The 17,922-nt window shown below is 58.2% G+C and overlaps 4 protein-coding genes across 4 annotated transcripts; 3 read left to right on the forward strand and 1 right to left on the reverse strand.

The window, feature by feature from the left end:
* Window positions 1-241: 241 nt before the first annotated feature.
* ACO1O0_000800 (uncharacterized protein) lies at window positions 242-2,005 on the forward strand (the record flags this gene model as incomplete). Its single annotated transcript, XM_083190296.1, has 1 exon — window positions 242-2,005. One exon carries the CDS (start codon window positions 242-244, stop codon window positions 2,003-2,005), a length of 1,764 nt encoding a protein of 587 aa, XP_083054155.1.
* A 2,067-nt stretch (window positions 2,006-4,072) lies between these two features.
* On the forward strand, window positions 4,073-5,317 carry HEK2 (KH domain-containing protein; the record flags this gene model as incomplete). The annotated part of the gene is made up of 2 exons (XM_083190297.1): window positions 4,073-5,113; window positions 5,180-5,317. The coding sequence occupies 2 exons, from the start codon at window positions 4,073-4,075 to the stop codon at window positions 5,315-5,317; spliced, it is 1,179 nt and encodes a 392-aa protein (XP_083054156.1).
* A 2,112-nt stretch (window positions 5,318-7,429) lies between these two features.
* Window positions 7,430-8,840, forward strand: HUT1 (UDP-galactose transporter HUT1; the record flags this gene model as incomplete). The annotated part of the gene is made up of 3 exons (XM_083190298.1): window positions 7,430-7,659; window positions 7,714-8,525; window positions 8,608-8,840. 3 exons carry the CDS (start codon window positions 7,430-7,432, stop codon window positions 8,838-8,840), a joined length of 1,275 nt encoding a protein of 424 aa, XP_083054157.1.
* Window positions 8,841-9,733: 893 nt separating this feature from the next.
* On the reverse strand, window positions 9,734-12,130 carry CPP1 (dual specificity phosphatase; the record flags this gene model as incomplete). Its single annotated transcript, XM_083190299.1, has 1 exon — window positions 9,734-12,130. One exon carries the CDS (start codon window positions 12,128-12,130, stop codon window positions 9,734-9,736), a length of 2,397 nt encoding a protein of 798 aa, XP_083054158.1.
* Window positions 12,131-17,922: the final 5,792 nt, after the last annotated feature.

Genomic DNA, 17,922 nt, shown 5'->3' on the forward strand with positions numbered 1-17,922 from the left:
ACAAGCACTGTGACCTGTGGGGTTCCCAGGCCCCACCTCAACTCACACGGCAAGTGCTCAGTGCTCACATTACGACGTCGCCTGAGGACTGGGCAGGAGTGTCCGAACCTCCCCTCCTGCTCAACAACGACTCGCCCACTCCATGCATTGTGGTCTTTGCGCCGACCACCTCTGCATCTTGTCACCTCGCGACTTCAACGTCTCATGATCCGCAGGAGGATGCCTCACCTCACCTCCCATAATGTCGGCCGACCTGTTTGCTGAGTTCAACGACCTATCCAGTCCTCCGCCACCGCCGCAGCAGCAGCAGCAACAACGCCAACAGCGGCCCTCCGGTGCTAGCTCGCAGGTTCTAAACTCGGCGCCCCAAGACCCGTTCGGCTTCCTTCAGAGTAGCAGCACGCCACCACAGCCCTCTCAGCAACCACCGCAGCCATGGGGCGGGTTCCAGAGCCAGTCAGGCCCCGAGGGAGCCTGGGGGCAGTCGTCAAGCCCTGCCTACTTCTCGAGCAACACCCCGCAGGTTGGAGATGATGACGATGGTTGGGGTGATTTTGAGGTTGCGGAGCCTGAGCGCAGCAAGCCAAGCGTGTCCAGCGCGGATTCCTGGCAGGGCATGACCAGTCCTCCTCCACCCGTTGCTCCGGAGTATCCTGGGAAGACGAGACTTGTGCGTGCCCCGACGCTGGATATTATGGGAAACCACCTTTTGGACCTTGGCGATTCGCCAAAAGTTGCATATAACCCCTCGAGGGCGCAACCCGAGCCTCCCAAACCGAAACCCAAGGCCAGCTCGAGGCCAAAGCTGAAGCAGCCCACCGACCCCACTGTGCTCTTTGACGCCCAGGATTTCGAACTTGAGGGTGGCGAGGAAGACGACGACGATGACGACTTTGATGGAGATGATGACTTTGGCGACTTTGAGGCGGTAGCTCCTCCGCATCCAAAGCCTGCCCCTGTCCCCGTCCCGGCCCGGAAGCAGCCGATGCCTCCCCCATCCATGGATCTCTTGTCACTAGATGAGCCGCCTCCTCCTGAGCCGGCGCGGTCGCCAGTACAAAAGTCCGAGGCAAAGCGCACGCATAAACCCTCTGGATCCTTGAGCTTTGGTGCAACAGCAATCCCCAAGTCCCAGGGACCACCAACAAGCGCTTCCAAGACACCCAGACCTACGACAAAGACAAATACTAGCAAAGGAGCCGAGGCCGAGGACGATGATTGGGCAGCGTGGGATGATTTCGAGCCTGCGCCTACTAAGAAAGAGACAGTCAAACCGGCAACATCACAGGATGCAGGAAGCTGGGACTGGGATGCCGTTGACACAGCCAATCCCAGCCAGCCATCACGACCAGAAGTTAGCGACGATCAGCCACCTCCGGTAAACGTCCCGCCTCCCTCTGTTCTACTGTCCGCGTTCCCTGCACTCTTCAACACCGGAAACGCCCTCTTCAAGCCCGTTTCAGGGCAGAACGCCTCCATCAAGCAACGAATCCTCTCGGATCCGAAGGCCGTCGACTTTCTAAACAGCTATATCCTCATCGCTACCACAGCAGCCCGTGTTATCGCCGGGCGGAAGCATCGATGGCATCGGGACAAGATTCTGGCCAAGAGTATGTCTATCTCGGCTGCTGGGAGCAAGGGCATGAAGCTCGCTGGGGTGGACAAGACGCAGTCAGTCCGCGAAGACCGAGAGGCAGCCGATGTCGCCGCCGCGTGGCGCGAACATGTTGGGCGTCTACGATCCGCAGTGGCTGCGGCCAACTCTGCCGGAAAGGCATCGCTCAAGGTGCCAGAGATCAGCGAGAATATCCCGGTCCAGACGGCCAAGTTTGCACCAACAGCTCCAAAGCCCTGCGTCATCTGCGGTCTCAAGAGGGATGAGCGGGTGACCAAGGTGGACTTTGATGTTGAGGATAGCTTCGGAGAGTGGTGGGCAGAGCATTGGGGCCACAGGGCATGCAAGAACTTCTGGCTACAGCACGAGGAGACGCTGCGCCAGAGGTGAAGATGGGCGACATCTGAAAATTAGGACACCACCCTGGTGCCCCCTCGACGACAGGTCAACTTGGAACCCCCAAGGAGCGAGGCTGATGCCTGTGGTACCTGGCCCCCGTCTAATCAAGGGCGCGGGCGGGCTTTCATTGGTGGCATACTACTTACTTATGTACTCGTACGAGATGTCGCGGGCGGTCTACCAGCCAATGGCAAGTGCGACATGCAGAGTCCTGGAAGTGACACTGTCTCAACTTTGGTATGACCATTGAGAGCTTGAGTGTCCAGGGAAGGTACCCCGCTTCGCTGAGGGAACAGGTCGAACCCGAGCCGGCGCATACGAGGACTCATGGACATTTGGATGGAGGTTTGGTATTGGGTAGCGAGGCACACATGGAATATGGATCTGCGGAGTATATAGTACCTCATCTTGGATTCTATATATTAGCATAAGAGGCGACATGGATCAGTGCATATAGATGTAGATATTCTTGACCACACATGAAAGGCATCTCAAATTAGCCACAGGAACCTGGTGACAGATTCGCCAATGAAGAAGCACTGTTTGCAAAAAGCGCCGTGAGCTGCAAGGAGGCTAAACAGGCGACGACGACCCATCGTGATCGACAATTGGGGGACCATGTGCCGAGCGCGCCCAGTAGCGAATACCGGTCTAGACAGGGCCCAAAGGGCTGGATTGGTTGGCAGGGGAAGTACTTCGTACATGTTAGACTGTGGCACGATGCAGCCCATGCATGGTTTCCCTCCCGAACCACGGACCATCGTAGTACCTATGCGCACAAGTATATACTACCAGGTAGGTAGCTGCCAGTACCTGGTAAGTACTGGGTAGTGTTCGTACTACGTCGTGCTCGGTGCACGCTGCAGGTAGGTCGGCGTCCAAGTGGAAGCTTGCAAAGTCCAAGCTGCGGCTGGCTTTCAATGGCCTTGGGGAACGGGAGGCTGGCTCGCCATGCTCTGACAGTCTGACTGTGACTGCCCGTGGGCGACTGGGCATTGGCGCTGGGCCACGAGCTCCCAGCGCCCCCAGCGCCCCACCGGCCCAGCCCAGCCAGCCCAGCCAACCAAGCCATGGAACCCAGCCAGCCCAGCCAGCCCAGGCCACTCCAAGTCTCTACGAGGTATCCGTCTCGCCCACCCACCCCATTCCACCACTGGCGTTTTCCCTCCTGCACCTCCTCCGACCGCCGTCACATCCCACCTTCGTACTTCTCTTCGCCTCCCTTCCTCAACCTCACCTCTTCTCTCCTCCTCTCACGCTCACCCTCTCGCTCACCCTCCACCAAACTCTCTCCCGCCGTCCATCCTCTTCCTCCCTTTCCATCCCCTCCAACCTCACCTCTCTCTCCGCCATCATCTCCTCCCCACGCCGCCCTCTGGCCCCCCGCTTCCTCTCACCGAAACTACCCATTTCTCCCACCGACTCGAACCTGCAGCTCCTCCTGCTGGCTCGCGACCCTTGGCCCTGAACCCCGCCATTCATCAGCCTTCTCCCTCCGCCGCTCCATCGCAACCCACCACTGCGCGACTCGAGCAGAAAAATTCCAGACTTCATCGTCGCTACTTCGATTTTTTTTTTCGAAGCCATCTCGACGCGCCTGCAGCCTTCCTATTCGATTGCGACTGCCTCGCGCCCGGTTTTCCTACCCCGCCTTCCCCCAAACCAACCCTTCCTGGCTGCGACTTCACCAGGTGAGTTTGCCCACTAATACTCTGATTCCCACCTGCCCTCGACACCACAAACATCATGTCGCTTGGCGGGCAATCGTGGCCCTCACTGGCCATCTGTCCCCCTGCCGAGCGTGCATGATTGTCCCCCATTGCCTCATTCAGACCTGAGGGGCGGCGTGCCTACCCGTAGTGCGGTGTGTCGTGATTTGGCAGTACTTTTAGCTAACAGCCACGGCCCCCTTGCAGCAGCTCCAACGTAAAGCACTGTCCTCCAGATCAGCTTTCGTTTCCTCGAGCTCATACCCCGAGTCGGAATTCTCCCCCTCTCACGCAAACCATCTCCCACTTCTCGCCCCCGACACTCAAATCGCACCCTCTCGCATCAACCATGTCTGCTCAGGATATCATGTCAGCCAACGGCAACGACCTTGTCGACAACATGGACAACCTTAAGATGGAGGAGAGGCTGGGCCCTGACGGCGAGCCTGCGCCTAAGACGGATGAAGAGTACGCCCAGGCCCAGCTCACCCTCCGCGCCATCGTCTCCTCCAAGGAAGCCGGTGTCATCATTGGCAAGGGCGGCAAGAATGTCGCCGACCTCAGAGACGAGACTGGCGTCAAGGCAGGCGTTAGTAAGGTCGTCCAGGGAGTCCATGACCGTGTCCTGACCATTACCGGTGGTTGTGATGCCATCTCCAGGGCCTATGCCATTGTTGCCCGTGCTCTCCTTGAGGGAGCACCCGCCATGGGCATGGGAGGCATCGTCCAGAGCAACGGAACCCATCGTGAGCAGCCTCCCTTCGGTACCCTTCAGTGCTTGTTCCAATCACGCATTGCTAACATCGCAGCAGCCATCAAGCTCCTCATCTCGCACAACCAGATGGGCACCATCATCGGCCGACAAGGCCTGAAGATCAAGCACATCCAGGATTCCTCCGGCGTCCGCATGGTCGCCCAGAAGGAGATGCTGCCCCAGTCTACCGAGCGCATCGTCGAGGTCCAGGGCACTCCTGAGGGTATCCAGCGCGCTGTGTGGGAAATCTGCAAGTGCCTTGTGGACGACTGGCAGCGTGGCACCGGCACGGTGCTGTACAATCCTGTTGTGCGCACCCAGCCTGCCGGTACCAGCAGCAGCAGCGTTGGTGGAGGATACGGTGCGGGTTCTACCAGATCCGACTACAACAGCTCGCGTCTGATGCGAACAGGAAACGGAGCCGATTTCAGCGATGGCGGCGCCCGGCCCTTCACCCGCCGCTCCGACTCCGATGCCGCCGCACGCGGGCCCCCGACCCACGACGAGAATGGTGAAGAGATTCTGACGCAGAACATCAGCATTCCCGCCGACATGGTTGGTTGCATCATCGGCCGTGCCGGTAGCAAGATTAGCGAGATCCGCAAGACCTCAGGCGCTCGCATCTCCATTGCCAAGGTACGTTGACATGTTTGGCCCAGATTACCACCCAGGCCGTATCAGTGTGACTCACAGACGCTACAGGCACCTCACGATGAGACAGGCGAGCGCATGTTTACCATCATGGGAACTGCCAAGGCCAACGAGTCGGCTCTCTTCCTTCTATACGAGAACCTCGAAGCCGAGAAGATGCGCCGCAGCCAGGTTCAGGAGTCGGAGTAAATTCCACCCCTGCATAAGTCCGACTGCCTGTCGCTGTCGGACATGGCCCATTGGACCCGTCAACCACGACGAGTTCCGGTCGATGTCATGGGCACAATGACGCGTTTTCTTTTTGTCTCTCCCCCCACACCCTCTCACTCCTTACTACTTGTCTACGCACTCGGCTTTATCCGCTCCTGGCGAGACCGTCATCCTAATCGCCACTGTCACGAAAACCCTTTCGCTCAAAAATACCACTGGCGCAAGCAGCGCCCAGGACTTTGGGGCTGCTGGCTGTTTCTCACGGCTGGCTGCGTGGGATTAGACCTTTGTCGGCTTTGATCATTGATATGGTCTGGCCGAGCTCCGGTTGGGCGGACGGGGCAGAACCTCATTCTCTTACCTGCGCTCACCCCCCACTCAATTACCTATCTCGAAACGCTTTCCGACCCTCGGGCCACCTCATCGACGTCAAGACGATGGAGATATGTCCCAAGTCGTCGGAAAATCAAAAACCAACATTAGCCCCCGAGACGACATTTCTTACCTCGAATCAAACTCGACCGTGTATTCTCCCTCCCTCGCCTCCCTTGTCCGCCTTGGCTTTGCGCCCACAATTCAGCGCAGACAACGCTTTTGTGTTTGGACGGCATGGAGCCTAGTTATAGTCCCGGCCATGCAGGGCAAATTTGGGGCGTGATGTCTACGATACCTTGGGAGTCTATTTACTAGCCTTTCATAGGAACCGCAATATATTTGAGCGTAATGAATTCGGCGCCTGTAACGTGCGAGAGCTTCCATCGATGTTCAAGACGAAAACCAGTGCTGCTCTGGGGTATCCCGGACGCTCTACTAACCATTAAACCTGGCAGTTGCTCCTCATCGAGGGTCCAGCCCAAGCCCCTTGACAGCACCAATTCAGACAGTAAAGATACATGTCAGCCCGCGATGATCATCACTCCATGGGATCTCGAAAGGTTACCCGTCCGGCCTGGGCACGTCGACATGACCAGGGCGGAGGACTTGCATTCCCTCAACCTCGGAACTTACCATTGCAACCTTGTCTAACCTGCCTGGCTTCAATCCATCCCCCCACTCCACGCCGAGACTCCATGTAGCTCCACCAGGGTCTCGGTACCGTGCAATGCGACCCATGCATCTACCAGTCCGGCCTTGTCGAGAAGCCCATCATCCTTGTGCCTGACAGCATTGAAGTCGCCCGCAATGACCCCGCCACCGCATCCGGGCTCGCGGAGGACGTTGGCCAGTATCTCCAACTGCTGAGCGCGGTGGTGCAACGTATCGCTGAGCGAGTCGAGGTGCACGTTGATGAGACGGAAGACTGTGCCCGGCGCGGTTGGCGGGTTGGGCCGTCGGTCGAGGATGTGGGTGAGGATCAGCCTGGCACGTGCGACGGGTCGCGGGGAGAAGGCGTCAATGTTCCATGAGGTGAGGGAGAGCCTCTGCGTAGGTTGGTTCTGTGATACTGGTACTGCTGGACTCTTGTGTTTTTCGGAGAGGTGTTATGGATGCCCAGCTCCCGGAGGAGTGGTCAAAGGCGCAGAGGGTACGCCAGAGTCTTTTGGCCATGGGCGTGTACAAGGCACCCGTGGATGATTCCAAGTAGAGGCACGGAATGGGTTGCTGGGCGCCAGGTCATCCATCATCTGAGGGCACACCTGATGGCATCAGGTCGGACGCCAGCCGTAGTAGTGCTACCTAAGGTATGTAGTAGTGATGGTGGGATTGGTGGGTATTAGGTACTATATATCCGTAGTACTACTTAGTATCCGCGTTCAAGTGCCAGTTCAAGTGCCATTCTAGGCAAGCCACAAGGGTCCCCAGGCCCCCACTTTGGCCCGCCGCCATCGCGTCAGGGACCAGCGTCGCGACTCATCAGCTCCAGCACACCCAAGCACACCAAGCACACCCAAAAGCATAAAGCCAACCTGTCAAGTTCGCCCATGCCTTCATTGCCTTCTGCCGATCCTCCCCCACGACCCATCCAAGTCTTTCGCAACTGCATGATTTCCGTCTCTCGCTTGTCTGCACAGATTCCAGTTTGTTTCGTCGGCAATTACCGAATTCATTGCATACCAGCACTCTAGCCCTCGGAATATTTCCAACGCAGCCATGGCTCGCTCCAAGCTGCCGCCCGTCAAGCGCGAGTCTTCGTCCGAGTACTTCAACAAGAACACGGCGAGCTGGGAGGACACGAATGGCAAGGCAAAGAGGGCAAAGAGTGCGACCAACGGCCAGGCTACTGAGGCGCAACCCGCACCACAAGCCGTTGACCACGACAAAGATGCCGGTGCCGGTGTCGTCCAGCTGGTCATTGCCGTCGCAGGCATCTATGCCTCCTTGTGAGTTGCGCACCCATCCAGCGCATAGGAGTCACAGAACTCGTCGCTTACCAGCCTTGCTCGACGCAGCTTGACCTGGGCCTACCTCCAGGAGAAGCTCACCACCACGCCCCACGGCCCCGAAGACGCCCCCGAGGTCTGGCACTTCCCCGTCTTCCTCAACACCATCCAGTCCCTCTTCGCTGCCGCCGTCGGATGCGTCTACCTTCTCGCCTCGACCCCGAGCGGCCAGTCCACGCCCCCCGTCATCCCCTCGGCCCGCATCCTCGCGCCTCTCGCCCTCGTCGCCATCACCAGCAGCCTCGCCAGCCCCTTTGGCTACGCCTCCCTCGCCCACATCGACTACATCACCTTCCTCCTCGCCAAGAGCTGCAAGCTCCTCCCCGTCATGTTCCTCCACATCACCATCTTCCGCAAGAGGTACCCCCTCTACAAGTACCTCGTCGTCGCCGCCGTCACTGCCGGCGTCGCCATCTTCACCCTGCACTCGGGCGGCAAGAAGAAGCACAGCAAGGCCGTGGCCGACGACGCCAACACCTCCTGGGGCCTCCTCCTGCTCGCCATCAACCTGCTCTTTGACGGCCTCACCAACAGCACCCAGGACCACATCTTCACCTCCTTCCGCCCCTACTCGGGCCCCCAGATGATGTGCGCCAACAACATGATGAGCACCCTCGTCACCGGCGTCTACCTCCTCGTCAGCCCCTGGCTCGTCGCCACCGGCCTGGGCGAGTGGCTCGGCATGGACGTCGCCGGCAGCGCGGGCGAGCTGCGCGCCGCCCTCGACTTCATGGCCCGCTACCCTGCCGTGTGGAAGGACGTCCTCGGCTTCGCCGCGTGCGGTGCAGTCGGCCAGGTCTTCATCTGTAAGTCTTGTCGATTACCGACCTCTCGCATTCCCTCCCACCCCTTCTTCCTGGGCCAAGATACTAACCTCTACACATACAGTCTACACCCTCTCCACCTTCTCCTCCGTCCTCCTCGTCACCGTGACAGTCACGCGCAAGATGTTCACCATGATCCTCTCCGTCGTGGCCTTTGGCCACCGCCTCACGCAAATGCAGTGGCTCGGCGTCGGCCTCGTCTTTGGCGGCATCGGCGTCGAGGCGGCCATTGCACGCCAGGAGAAGATGGCCAAGGAGGCCGCCAAGAAGGCAGCAGCGGGCAAGAAGAAGCAGTAGAGCGAAAAGAAGTGAAAAAAAAAAGCTGAGTCATAGAGCGAATGCATTCATAGAGCGAAGGATGCAAGTGTACATTGAACGGTTGGTTATGACGATATTTGTCGTCCAGCGGGAGAGAAGAAAACACACAAAAGAGATATACGTTGAACAAGGTCTAGAAGCCAGGGCGCATGGTGTTTTGGAAGGGCACATATCCGTACACACACACACACACATCGATGGTATATATCAAGCGACAAGTACATATAGTCGGAGCATTCACCAAAGACACAGCGTTTTGAAATGATTCAAGCCAACCGGCTCGACTGCTTTCCTATTCATTTCTCTTCATCCGCGATATTCTTCGTCATGGTATAAAACTAAATACATCACACACACCCTTTCCCAACCCCGGGCCCAAAGTGACCAGTATTTCCCCCTTTTGGCCCCGTCCGTACCATTCCATTACCACGCCCAGACTCCTAGTAAATAAATAAAAACCCAACCAGCAAGTCCACAAAGGAGGAAGAAGGAAAGAGGGCAGATAATAAGCGATGGTGTGCAGGCGCAAGCTCTAGATTACACATTTCTATATCCGAAATGCTGATGCCGTAGGATAAATGTATGACGCCGCCCGCTGTGCGTCGGAAGCGATGGGCTGAATTTGATCAGACAAGAAAGAAGAAGAAAAAAAAGAGGATATAATGGTATGTAGCGATTGTTGGGGCATAAGCAGGTACACAGGCAACGCGGACGCAACCAACTCCATAAATGCCTGCATGGCTTTGCACGCTGTAAGCAAAAACGCATATAAATGCCACTGAGAGGCTGATATCGCAAAGCGGCATACGATCGCTGTACTCGCTTCGTCGAAATTAAATCGAGGCGTCGTCGTTTGAGTATTAGGTTCGTCGTCATAGGATATCGTCAATTGACCTGACAATGGGGGTCTCTCCCTTGGTCGGAGGACTGCGGGGATCTGCGATCTGTATCGGCCGTCCGAACGGAGCCATCGGATCCCGGGGGAACATCGTTACTCGGGGCGAGAAAAGGCTGGCGCCCGGCGTCGGCGGCGTCTCAGCAAAGCCCATTCCCGAAGCTTGGCAGAAGCCACGCAGAGGGTTGCTCGTCATTGTCTCCGCTCGCGGAGACATGATGGCCTCGTCGTGTGAATACGATGGTGCTAGTTCGACGGTGCTCTCCAAGGGCGCGGTGCTTGTCGGTGGCGGCGGAGGCGCTCTCGTCGGTGGCTCGAACGAACACGGCTCGGCCGCTAACCGTGCCTGGTTGGAAAACCGGGGGAACGTCTTGTTCTGGAAGGCGAAGCCACCGGGAGGGCTGAAATCAAAGGTCGAAGGAAGCTCAACGAAACCAGATGACAGCTGGGGCTCGCAATCCGCGCCGTCCTCCTCATGCTTTAACCGCTGAGGAAGTTCGGCAACTGTCAGTGATGCTATCTCTTCCAGCCTCTTCTTTTCAGATTCCTCCTGCCATGCAAAGTTCGGGGGCGCTGAGGCGGGGCCCGGGGATACGCTCTGCGGCCCGGGCATCGAATTCCCTCTGCGGTGCGTCTCAGATGGGCCAAGATGGCTGTCGCTCATTTGACTATCCTCCCCAGGAAGAGGCGCAGTGCGGGGCTCCTTTGGAGAGACCCCTATCGCGTCGGCCGACAGCGTCAGCCTATGTTTCGGCGGACTGCGGCCTGTCCGTGGACGATAGGTAGAAGCCGGCTGATGGCGTCCCTTTGAAATCTCCTTCTGGAAATCCTGCAGCGAATACATGAGCTTCATGTTGGGGCTGATCCACTGGCTCTTGGACTGAGCCGCGTAGTAGGCGTCATTCACGCTCAGTTCCGGGTTTCGATAGAGACCGTAAGCAATGATGAGACTAGCAGACCGGCTAGCACCCTGCTGGCAGTGGATCAGGACCTTCTTGCCCTCCTTGGTCCTGCTCTCAATTGTCTCACAGAGATTCATGAGGTCTGGTGCGATGTCGGTGTTGTGGTCCCAGGGAATGTGGATATACTCCGGGGTCCTGAAAGGATTCGCCTTCGGTGTCGTTGGCGTCTCCGATGAGCCATTGTCGGGTTGAAACTCGAATGCAGTCGCGAAGCTTACATTTGTCAAAGCGGTGTCGGGAATCGGGCTTTCAACAGCGGATGCAGGGGTTTGTATTTGGCTAGGCCGGCGGGGAGAGTTGCTCTTGGCAACATCGAAAGGGTTTCGAACCTCCTTGGCAACGTTAAAAACAACGTCGAACCGCGATGCTTCCTCGGCTGTTGGCTCCAGATAGAGGAAGACATTATCGTCATAGATGGGTATGGGACCATCGGGATATCCTGGCGTCTTCTGGTCCTCATTGTTCACTTTTTCGTGGTATGGCTCAATATCCATCCGACACGCCATCTGGGGCCTAATGGGCGACGATGACTCCTCGGTGATGGTGAAATCAAACGTGGTGTTCATGCTCGTCTTCATCGGGCGCAACACTTCCGACAGTCCAGTTTCATTTCGCTCCAGCATATTCGGGAGCGTCATCCCCCCGGGCGGGCCAAAAGTAGCCGACCTGATGGTGGAGAGCATGTGGGGGGACGATGTCGAGTGCTTCAGTGCGCGTCGTTGCAGGATGGGCGGCATGCCAGGAGAAGGAGGGACCTCCGCAATCGGCTTGGTCATCAGGTCTGAAGTATTAGTCTTGAGACTGAGCATGCTGGGCTTCCGCCTCATGGCCGGAATTTTGGGCTTGATGAAAGAGGGAGACGACGGTTCCGAGGCCATGGTCTGGGAGGTCGTGGTGACGGCTGACGGAGGCTGTATTGAGAGTCCCTTCATGTTTCGCAGTCGCCTTGGAGATGGGGATGTCATGGGACGCTCAAACGAAGCCGTCGCTGGGGCATTGAGCGTGGCCAACGTCGCCACCTTGCGAGGGTGCTTGGTGAAGGAAGCGGAAGGGTAGTTGTTCAGCGGCACCAAGCTGACGGGTGAATCGGGGGATGATGACGGTGAGGGGTCGGAGAGGGGCGAAGAGTCAGCGGTGGACAGGGTTGTTGTTGGCGAAGAATCCGCAGACTCGGACATTTGCGTCGAGCTGCTGTCGTTGTGCTTATGAGATGGGTCCGAAGGAACAATCCCATGCCTGAGGGGCTGCGATGGATTCGCTAATGCCGGCTGCTTGGACTCGGCGTCGACGAGCCTGTGATCAACAACGGTGACCGTGTCCCGATCGGCCATGGTCTCTGGGTCGAGGTCAAACACGGACATGAAGGTCGGTATTTGGTCCTCGTAGATTCTGCGTGCTGCCGCGGAGGGCATCGTTGCTGGCCGCGTCTGCGTGTGTGCGTGCGTGTGTGTGCGTGTGTGTGAATCTCCCCACGTCCTGCGCTCCTCCGCAGCGATTGCGTTCGTGCCAGCCCACGTGGGTACGGGGTATAGGAGATGTAATTGATTTGCTAAGGAGAGACTGCGAAACCCGGTCTAAAAGAGTGTGTCTTGGCGAGGCTGCTGCTCGAGCGACGTAGTTGGAGTGGGGGACGGACAGCGCTGCTGAATCCTGTCTCCGCCTCGGGGGTTTCGGGGCTGATTTGGGGGCGTAATCGAGTGAGGGTTCCCGGATCCCTACTCTGATCTTGTCGTCGCTGGCCGGTCGGTGCCAGGAGGATCACAGGGCGCAAAGTCCAGGAAGGAGAGAGAAACACGGGCGTCTCAGAAGGCGACTCGCGATCTGAGTGGAAGGCGAGTGTAGGAGAAGTAGAGGTACCCAGGTACCACTGTCCGAAGTGGAGGCGACGGCGAGCCTACCGACTCGTAGTACTCGTGGTAGGGAAAGCGACGACGATAAGAGGAGGAAAGAAAAGAAGGAGAAAGCCGACACCAAAGCTGAAAAGACTAGCTGGCAGGAAGAGTTGAAGTCAGTTGTTTTGCCTCGCGCAGAGTACAGAGAAAGTAGAGATGTGCGAATAAGGGCGGACGGGAAATGCGAAACACTTGATCGGCGTACCTAAGGGCTAAAGGGAATGGGCGGGTGCAGCATGCGAAGCGCAGCAAAATGTGGCGCCGGCAGTACGTAGGTACCTTGCCGAGTCGCACACACGGGCTGCGACCTTTGTACCTCGTACCTGGTTCCCCGTGCCTCTGGCGCAGGCTCCGTGTAATGGCCTTGATGGGGCCCCTCGTATCGTGGCTTCAGCTTTGCGGCGCGCTGCTGTGCTTTGCTTTGTCGCGGGCGGCGGCGGCAGCGGCGGCGGCAAAGCTTGGGGAGGGCGGCTGTTGAGGGAGGCAGAGGATGATGGAGGAGGAACGGGAAAGGCGAGGAATTGGATGGAGGTGCCTGTTGGCGGTTGAGATTGAGAAGGCAGGCAGCGGATGCAGGCGACTCGGAGGGAACGGCCTTCTTGGGAGTCTGGTACTTGGGGCGGCGCACGGGGATTGGACGAGCAGGCTGGGGGGGAGGTGCTGGGAATGGATGGGAATGGAGGGGGGGGGGGGCCGCTGATGCCACAGAGAGCAAGCGCTAGAACGCCAGAACGCCAGAACGCTGCAACAACCATCTCCAACCAGAACGCCTGGTGGGCGCCTAACCCCCTTCCCGCACCGGCACCGCCGCCGCAGCTGCCCACTGCCGACCCCATACCGACAAGCAGGTGGAAATGAACTGTGCCGCTACGGATGATACTAGTATTACTCTGTGCCTGCTGTTACTATGGTATCTACCGATATTAGATGATGCGGGTAATAGGCCATCTGCGAAGCAGCCTGCTCACGTCTCAGGGTGGCCACCAGGCCTCAGGGGCATGATACAGCACAGCCGCTGGCGCTTCGCTCAGACGTCCTCGTGCCCCAGCGCCAACGGTGACCACAAGACGGCGACCAGACTGAGACGCACGGGACCACGAGAGCCAGCCTGCGGCGCTGCGGCGCTACGGTGCTCCGGTGCTGGGGGCAGCTGGGCTGCTGGGTTGCTGGAGCACCATGCGAAACAGGCCGTCTGGGCTAAATATAGCTGCATGCATCTCACCGGCGCCAACCTCTTCCAGAAATGGCCAATCACGCGCCCCAACCCAGATGTCGCGAATCGTTCCCTGAATCCCTGCCCGTCAGCAGAAGGGGGGGGGTTTATATTTAACCCTCTCCTGCGGCGCCACCGCACTGTGTGAGATGCCACTTGAGATCCGCCCACCTGAAATCTGGCTGCTGGGATCTCGCTGGGTTGGTGCTCCCAGCACGCCACATCCCCGCCAGATCTGCTTCCAACGGTCACCCGTCGCGACTCGCCACAGAGCTTTTCAGATCCGAACACGATTCAATAAATTGATACATGGGAGCGGGATAAATGGGGGCGGGTCGGCCTCGTCGACCAGTCGCCCCCCTCGAATACGAGAATTGGACCTGAAGGTAAGGGTGCTGATGCGAGCGACCAGAGGCAGCTGGGATCTTACACCAGGCCACACCTCGAATGTTGCATGTGCGTATCCGTAATGGCATGCAAATCATGGCGCTGAATGCAATCCCCATCACATCGAAATTCGCAATACGCCAGCCAATCGCCGTGGAATGACCCCGAAACGCCCTTCTGATTAGTGCGCGCATGCGGCTGGGATGAGCTGTCACCAACAGCACCGCACTGTCCTGGGCACTGTCCACGGCACTGTCCACGGCACTGTCCACGGGTCCAAGGAATGAATGTCCTGTTTGCGCCACTACGTGGCGGCGAGTCGGCGACAGAGGATGGCCATCCGTGGGCGCTTCGCCGCTTCGCCGGCGCGACCGAAGACGACAATGACGGCGGAGGTGGACAAGTTCGTCCGGGGATCACCGGACCCGGCGCCAGCAACATCGCCCATCATCTCCGTGGATATGAATAGCAGCTGATGCCGTTTCCTAGGCTCGTTTTGGATCCTTTCGTGGATCTCGAGGCACGAGCGCCCTCGTAAGAACCAGGAATCTTGACCCAGCCTCCGCCAGACAAGGTATGTGTTATCGTGAGCAGGCATATACGCAACACCGAGGCTCATCATAAGTCTGTCAGGAATATCAGGATCAGAGACGGCGCGATGGAAAAGGGATAGGCGGGCGAGGTGAGTCCGAAGAGTGCCCGTCCCAGCGACCGCCTATTACTGTCATGTCCTCCCTCTATTGTCCCGTCCGCCGCGATCGCCATACCCCATGGCATGGGCATGCCATCATAGATGGAGTAAACGCCGATTGCTCCCTAGCACGGACCGTCCTCAGCCCGGGGGCTAGTCGCGAGCTCCAAGCCTCCAAGAGCCTCCAGCACATCTGAAGCTCGATTAAGACTCGGCAGGGCCCCAGCATGCGGCTAGGTGGTGAGCCTCATGCTGATACGAGTAATAGAGAAGCGCGGTCCATTTCACGATGCTCCAGGAAGAGTGGGTTGCGTCCACTTTCTCCGGTTGTCAGCAGTCAGCATTGCTCTCAATGTTGTTCCTTTCCGGCCTCGAACAGGCATGTTTCAGATGGCTCAAGACGCAAAGCCCCTGGAAGGCCGCCCCTTTTCCGCCCCGGGTTTGCCAGGGCCTTCCCAGCCTCCTGACTCTGCGGCTCCATCATCTCCCAGCCTGGGCACACAACCTGTAACCCTGGCCAGAGAGCAACAGCCTTCCTTCCACCAATGGCATGGACGGGCGAGGGCCCCAGAGTGCGTGGCAGCATTAGCACGCCAGCAACGTGCAAGGTGACCCCCAGGGCCCCAGCGGCCAAGCCCCCTCCAATTGTCCCTGCAATAAAAGCCCATCGCCTCGCCCACAACCGAATGCGCAAAGGTCCTATCGCACCGGCGCAAGCTTGCAAGAGCACTGTCAGTCAATTCTGACGACATCTTGTTGACCACCGGTGTGGTCAAGCCGCCACGAGTACATAATAGCATGGCTCCTCCTGCACCTACGCCTGATGTAATGGAGCATCTTGATGCCTGCGCTGCTTCGCTGGCGATGCAGCTCTGGAAGCGGTAAAGCCCAAGAGCCCCAAGATGGGCGATTCACACCAGCGCTCCTCCGCATCATCGCGGCGAATCAGCTGCTGTCTACAACAAGATGCTGTCATGGCCTCATGGCAGGGGCTGCACCAGCACCCCGAAGCAAGAGATTGCTTCTTCTCTGCTTCTGTCCTCTGTAATGTGATTCATGTCTCGACTGCCTGCACAGCATGGGTTGGTTCATGGGGTTGAAGACATGCATCTCTGCCTCCACTTCTCCTCGGGCCCGCAGTCGATACCCAGGCTTGCATACAACATGGCCAGGCTTGACGGGCAAACAACCCGGGTTTTGAGCTGTGTGTTGTTGGCCTCGATGGGGTCAATGTCCTTGTTTGCTGCCCTCTTGTTCTCGTACTTGTGCGTCGATTATCCACCGCCAGATAGTCAGTGTCATGTTATACGCATTTGTGAAAGTGATAGAATCTAGAGTCGGGTAGCAGCCATGGTCGCACCATGCCCATCATGGCCGTGACTAGTCTCCGTGGTGGTCAAGGGACGGACGATGCCGTGTGCTGCATCTGCTACAGCTAGTCGCTTTGACCCTCATAGGGACGTGGACCGTGGACCGTGGACCGTGGATCTCCTCCCTACTCGCGAGCCTCCTTCGCAATTGGAGCTTCTCTCTCCCTTTTGCTTGCCTCTGGTGTTGTCTTCCTGCATCCGTACCTATCCATATTATCATCGCTCCTTCCCTGTGGCTGTTTCAACACCACTGCGCCAAGGTACTGGGTAGCAATCTACAACGCTCTCCCCCTTCCAGTTTATTCTTCTACCTACTACCTATACCTTACAATCTATACCTCTCCTTTACTGCACTCGACGCACCCGGCCTGCATCCTCCCGAAACGCACTGGTCGGGGCTGCTGCTCCTCTTCCACTGCAACACGCTGCTCGGTACCGAGTACAGATCTCGAGTCGACATCAGGATCCCAGACCCGAAACCCGCCCTACGGCTGGATGTAGTACGAGTACCTCGCGCCCAATCCAGCTTGTAAGGTATATTCTTTGGCTTTTTTTTTTTGGCAGCAGGCATCGCTGGCTTGCCCGAGCACGCATTGCGCCCCATTGCCTGATTTGCATCGTCGCCGATGAGGAAGGCCGGGACGGGAACGACCACGGAGGAGACGAACCACAGAGCTGCTGGGATGCTGCGCTGAGAGACCCGTGGACGCGAGACAGACGGGAGCTATCCATGGCCATGATGGCAGAAGAACGGGCCAGTTTCACCGTAGCGGGCCACCCGCCCAGCGCTGCCAGCACGGCTCCAGCTGGTCTTGCCAGCACCACCTCCACCTCCACCAGCACCACCACCAGCACCCTCAGCACCTCCACCACAATCAACACCAACAAATCCACAAACCCAACGACCCAACCTCAAACTCGGTCGCACCCCTCCAGTGCCCACAGCACCACTAAAATCAACGGCCCCGGCCAAAACTTGCTTCCTGGGCAACAACAACAACTACAACAACAGGAACACCAGCAACAACAACAATCACAACACCAGCACCACATCTCGTCCAACGCGCTCGCTCACCGCCAGAACTACATCTCCCCCAAACTTTCTGCTCTCCGCTCCGCCGAACCGTCCTCCGTCTCCCCATCGCACCACCAACGCGTTTTCCCGGAATCAAGTGCTGCACTGAACCCGGCACCTGACGCCGGCGTCACATCCACCCCCAATTCGGTTGCTGAAGACAGGCCGCAGACAACCGTCGCAGCGCATCAAACACCTCGAGATCCCCCATCAAATTCTCCCCCTGCTGCCTCCATCAACGCCATTGTTTCATCCGAACCACCTTCTGCGCCTGACCAAGACCACCTAAGGCGCTCCGCAACCTACCCGAAAGCAACGACAGCTCAGGAAAACTCGGAGCATCAATATTCCCTGTCAACGGCTGACGTCGCATCCCCTCCGGCCCGCCGCGCACCTGCATCTCGAAGCTCACTCGGCGTACTCACCGCCGATGGTCCTCCGTCTACTCTAAGGACGCAGCGCGCACAAGCTGCCGAGGGCTCCTCGAGCGCTGCGACTACCCCCGACACCCCGCTCTCTCCGAGAGACTCCCGGGGCTCTCAGGGTCAGCGGGAACTGCTCTTGCTCAAGTCGCTT

Source organism: Amphichorda felina (genome assembly GCF_050947745.1).
Source record: "Amphichorda felina strain 45539 chromosome Unknown scaffold_1, whole genome shotgun sequence".
Lineage (NCBI taxonomy): Eukaryota > Fungi > Ascomycota > Sordariomycetes > Hypocreales > Bionectriaceae > Amphichorda > Amphichorda felina.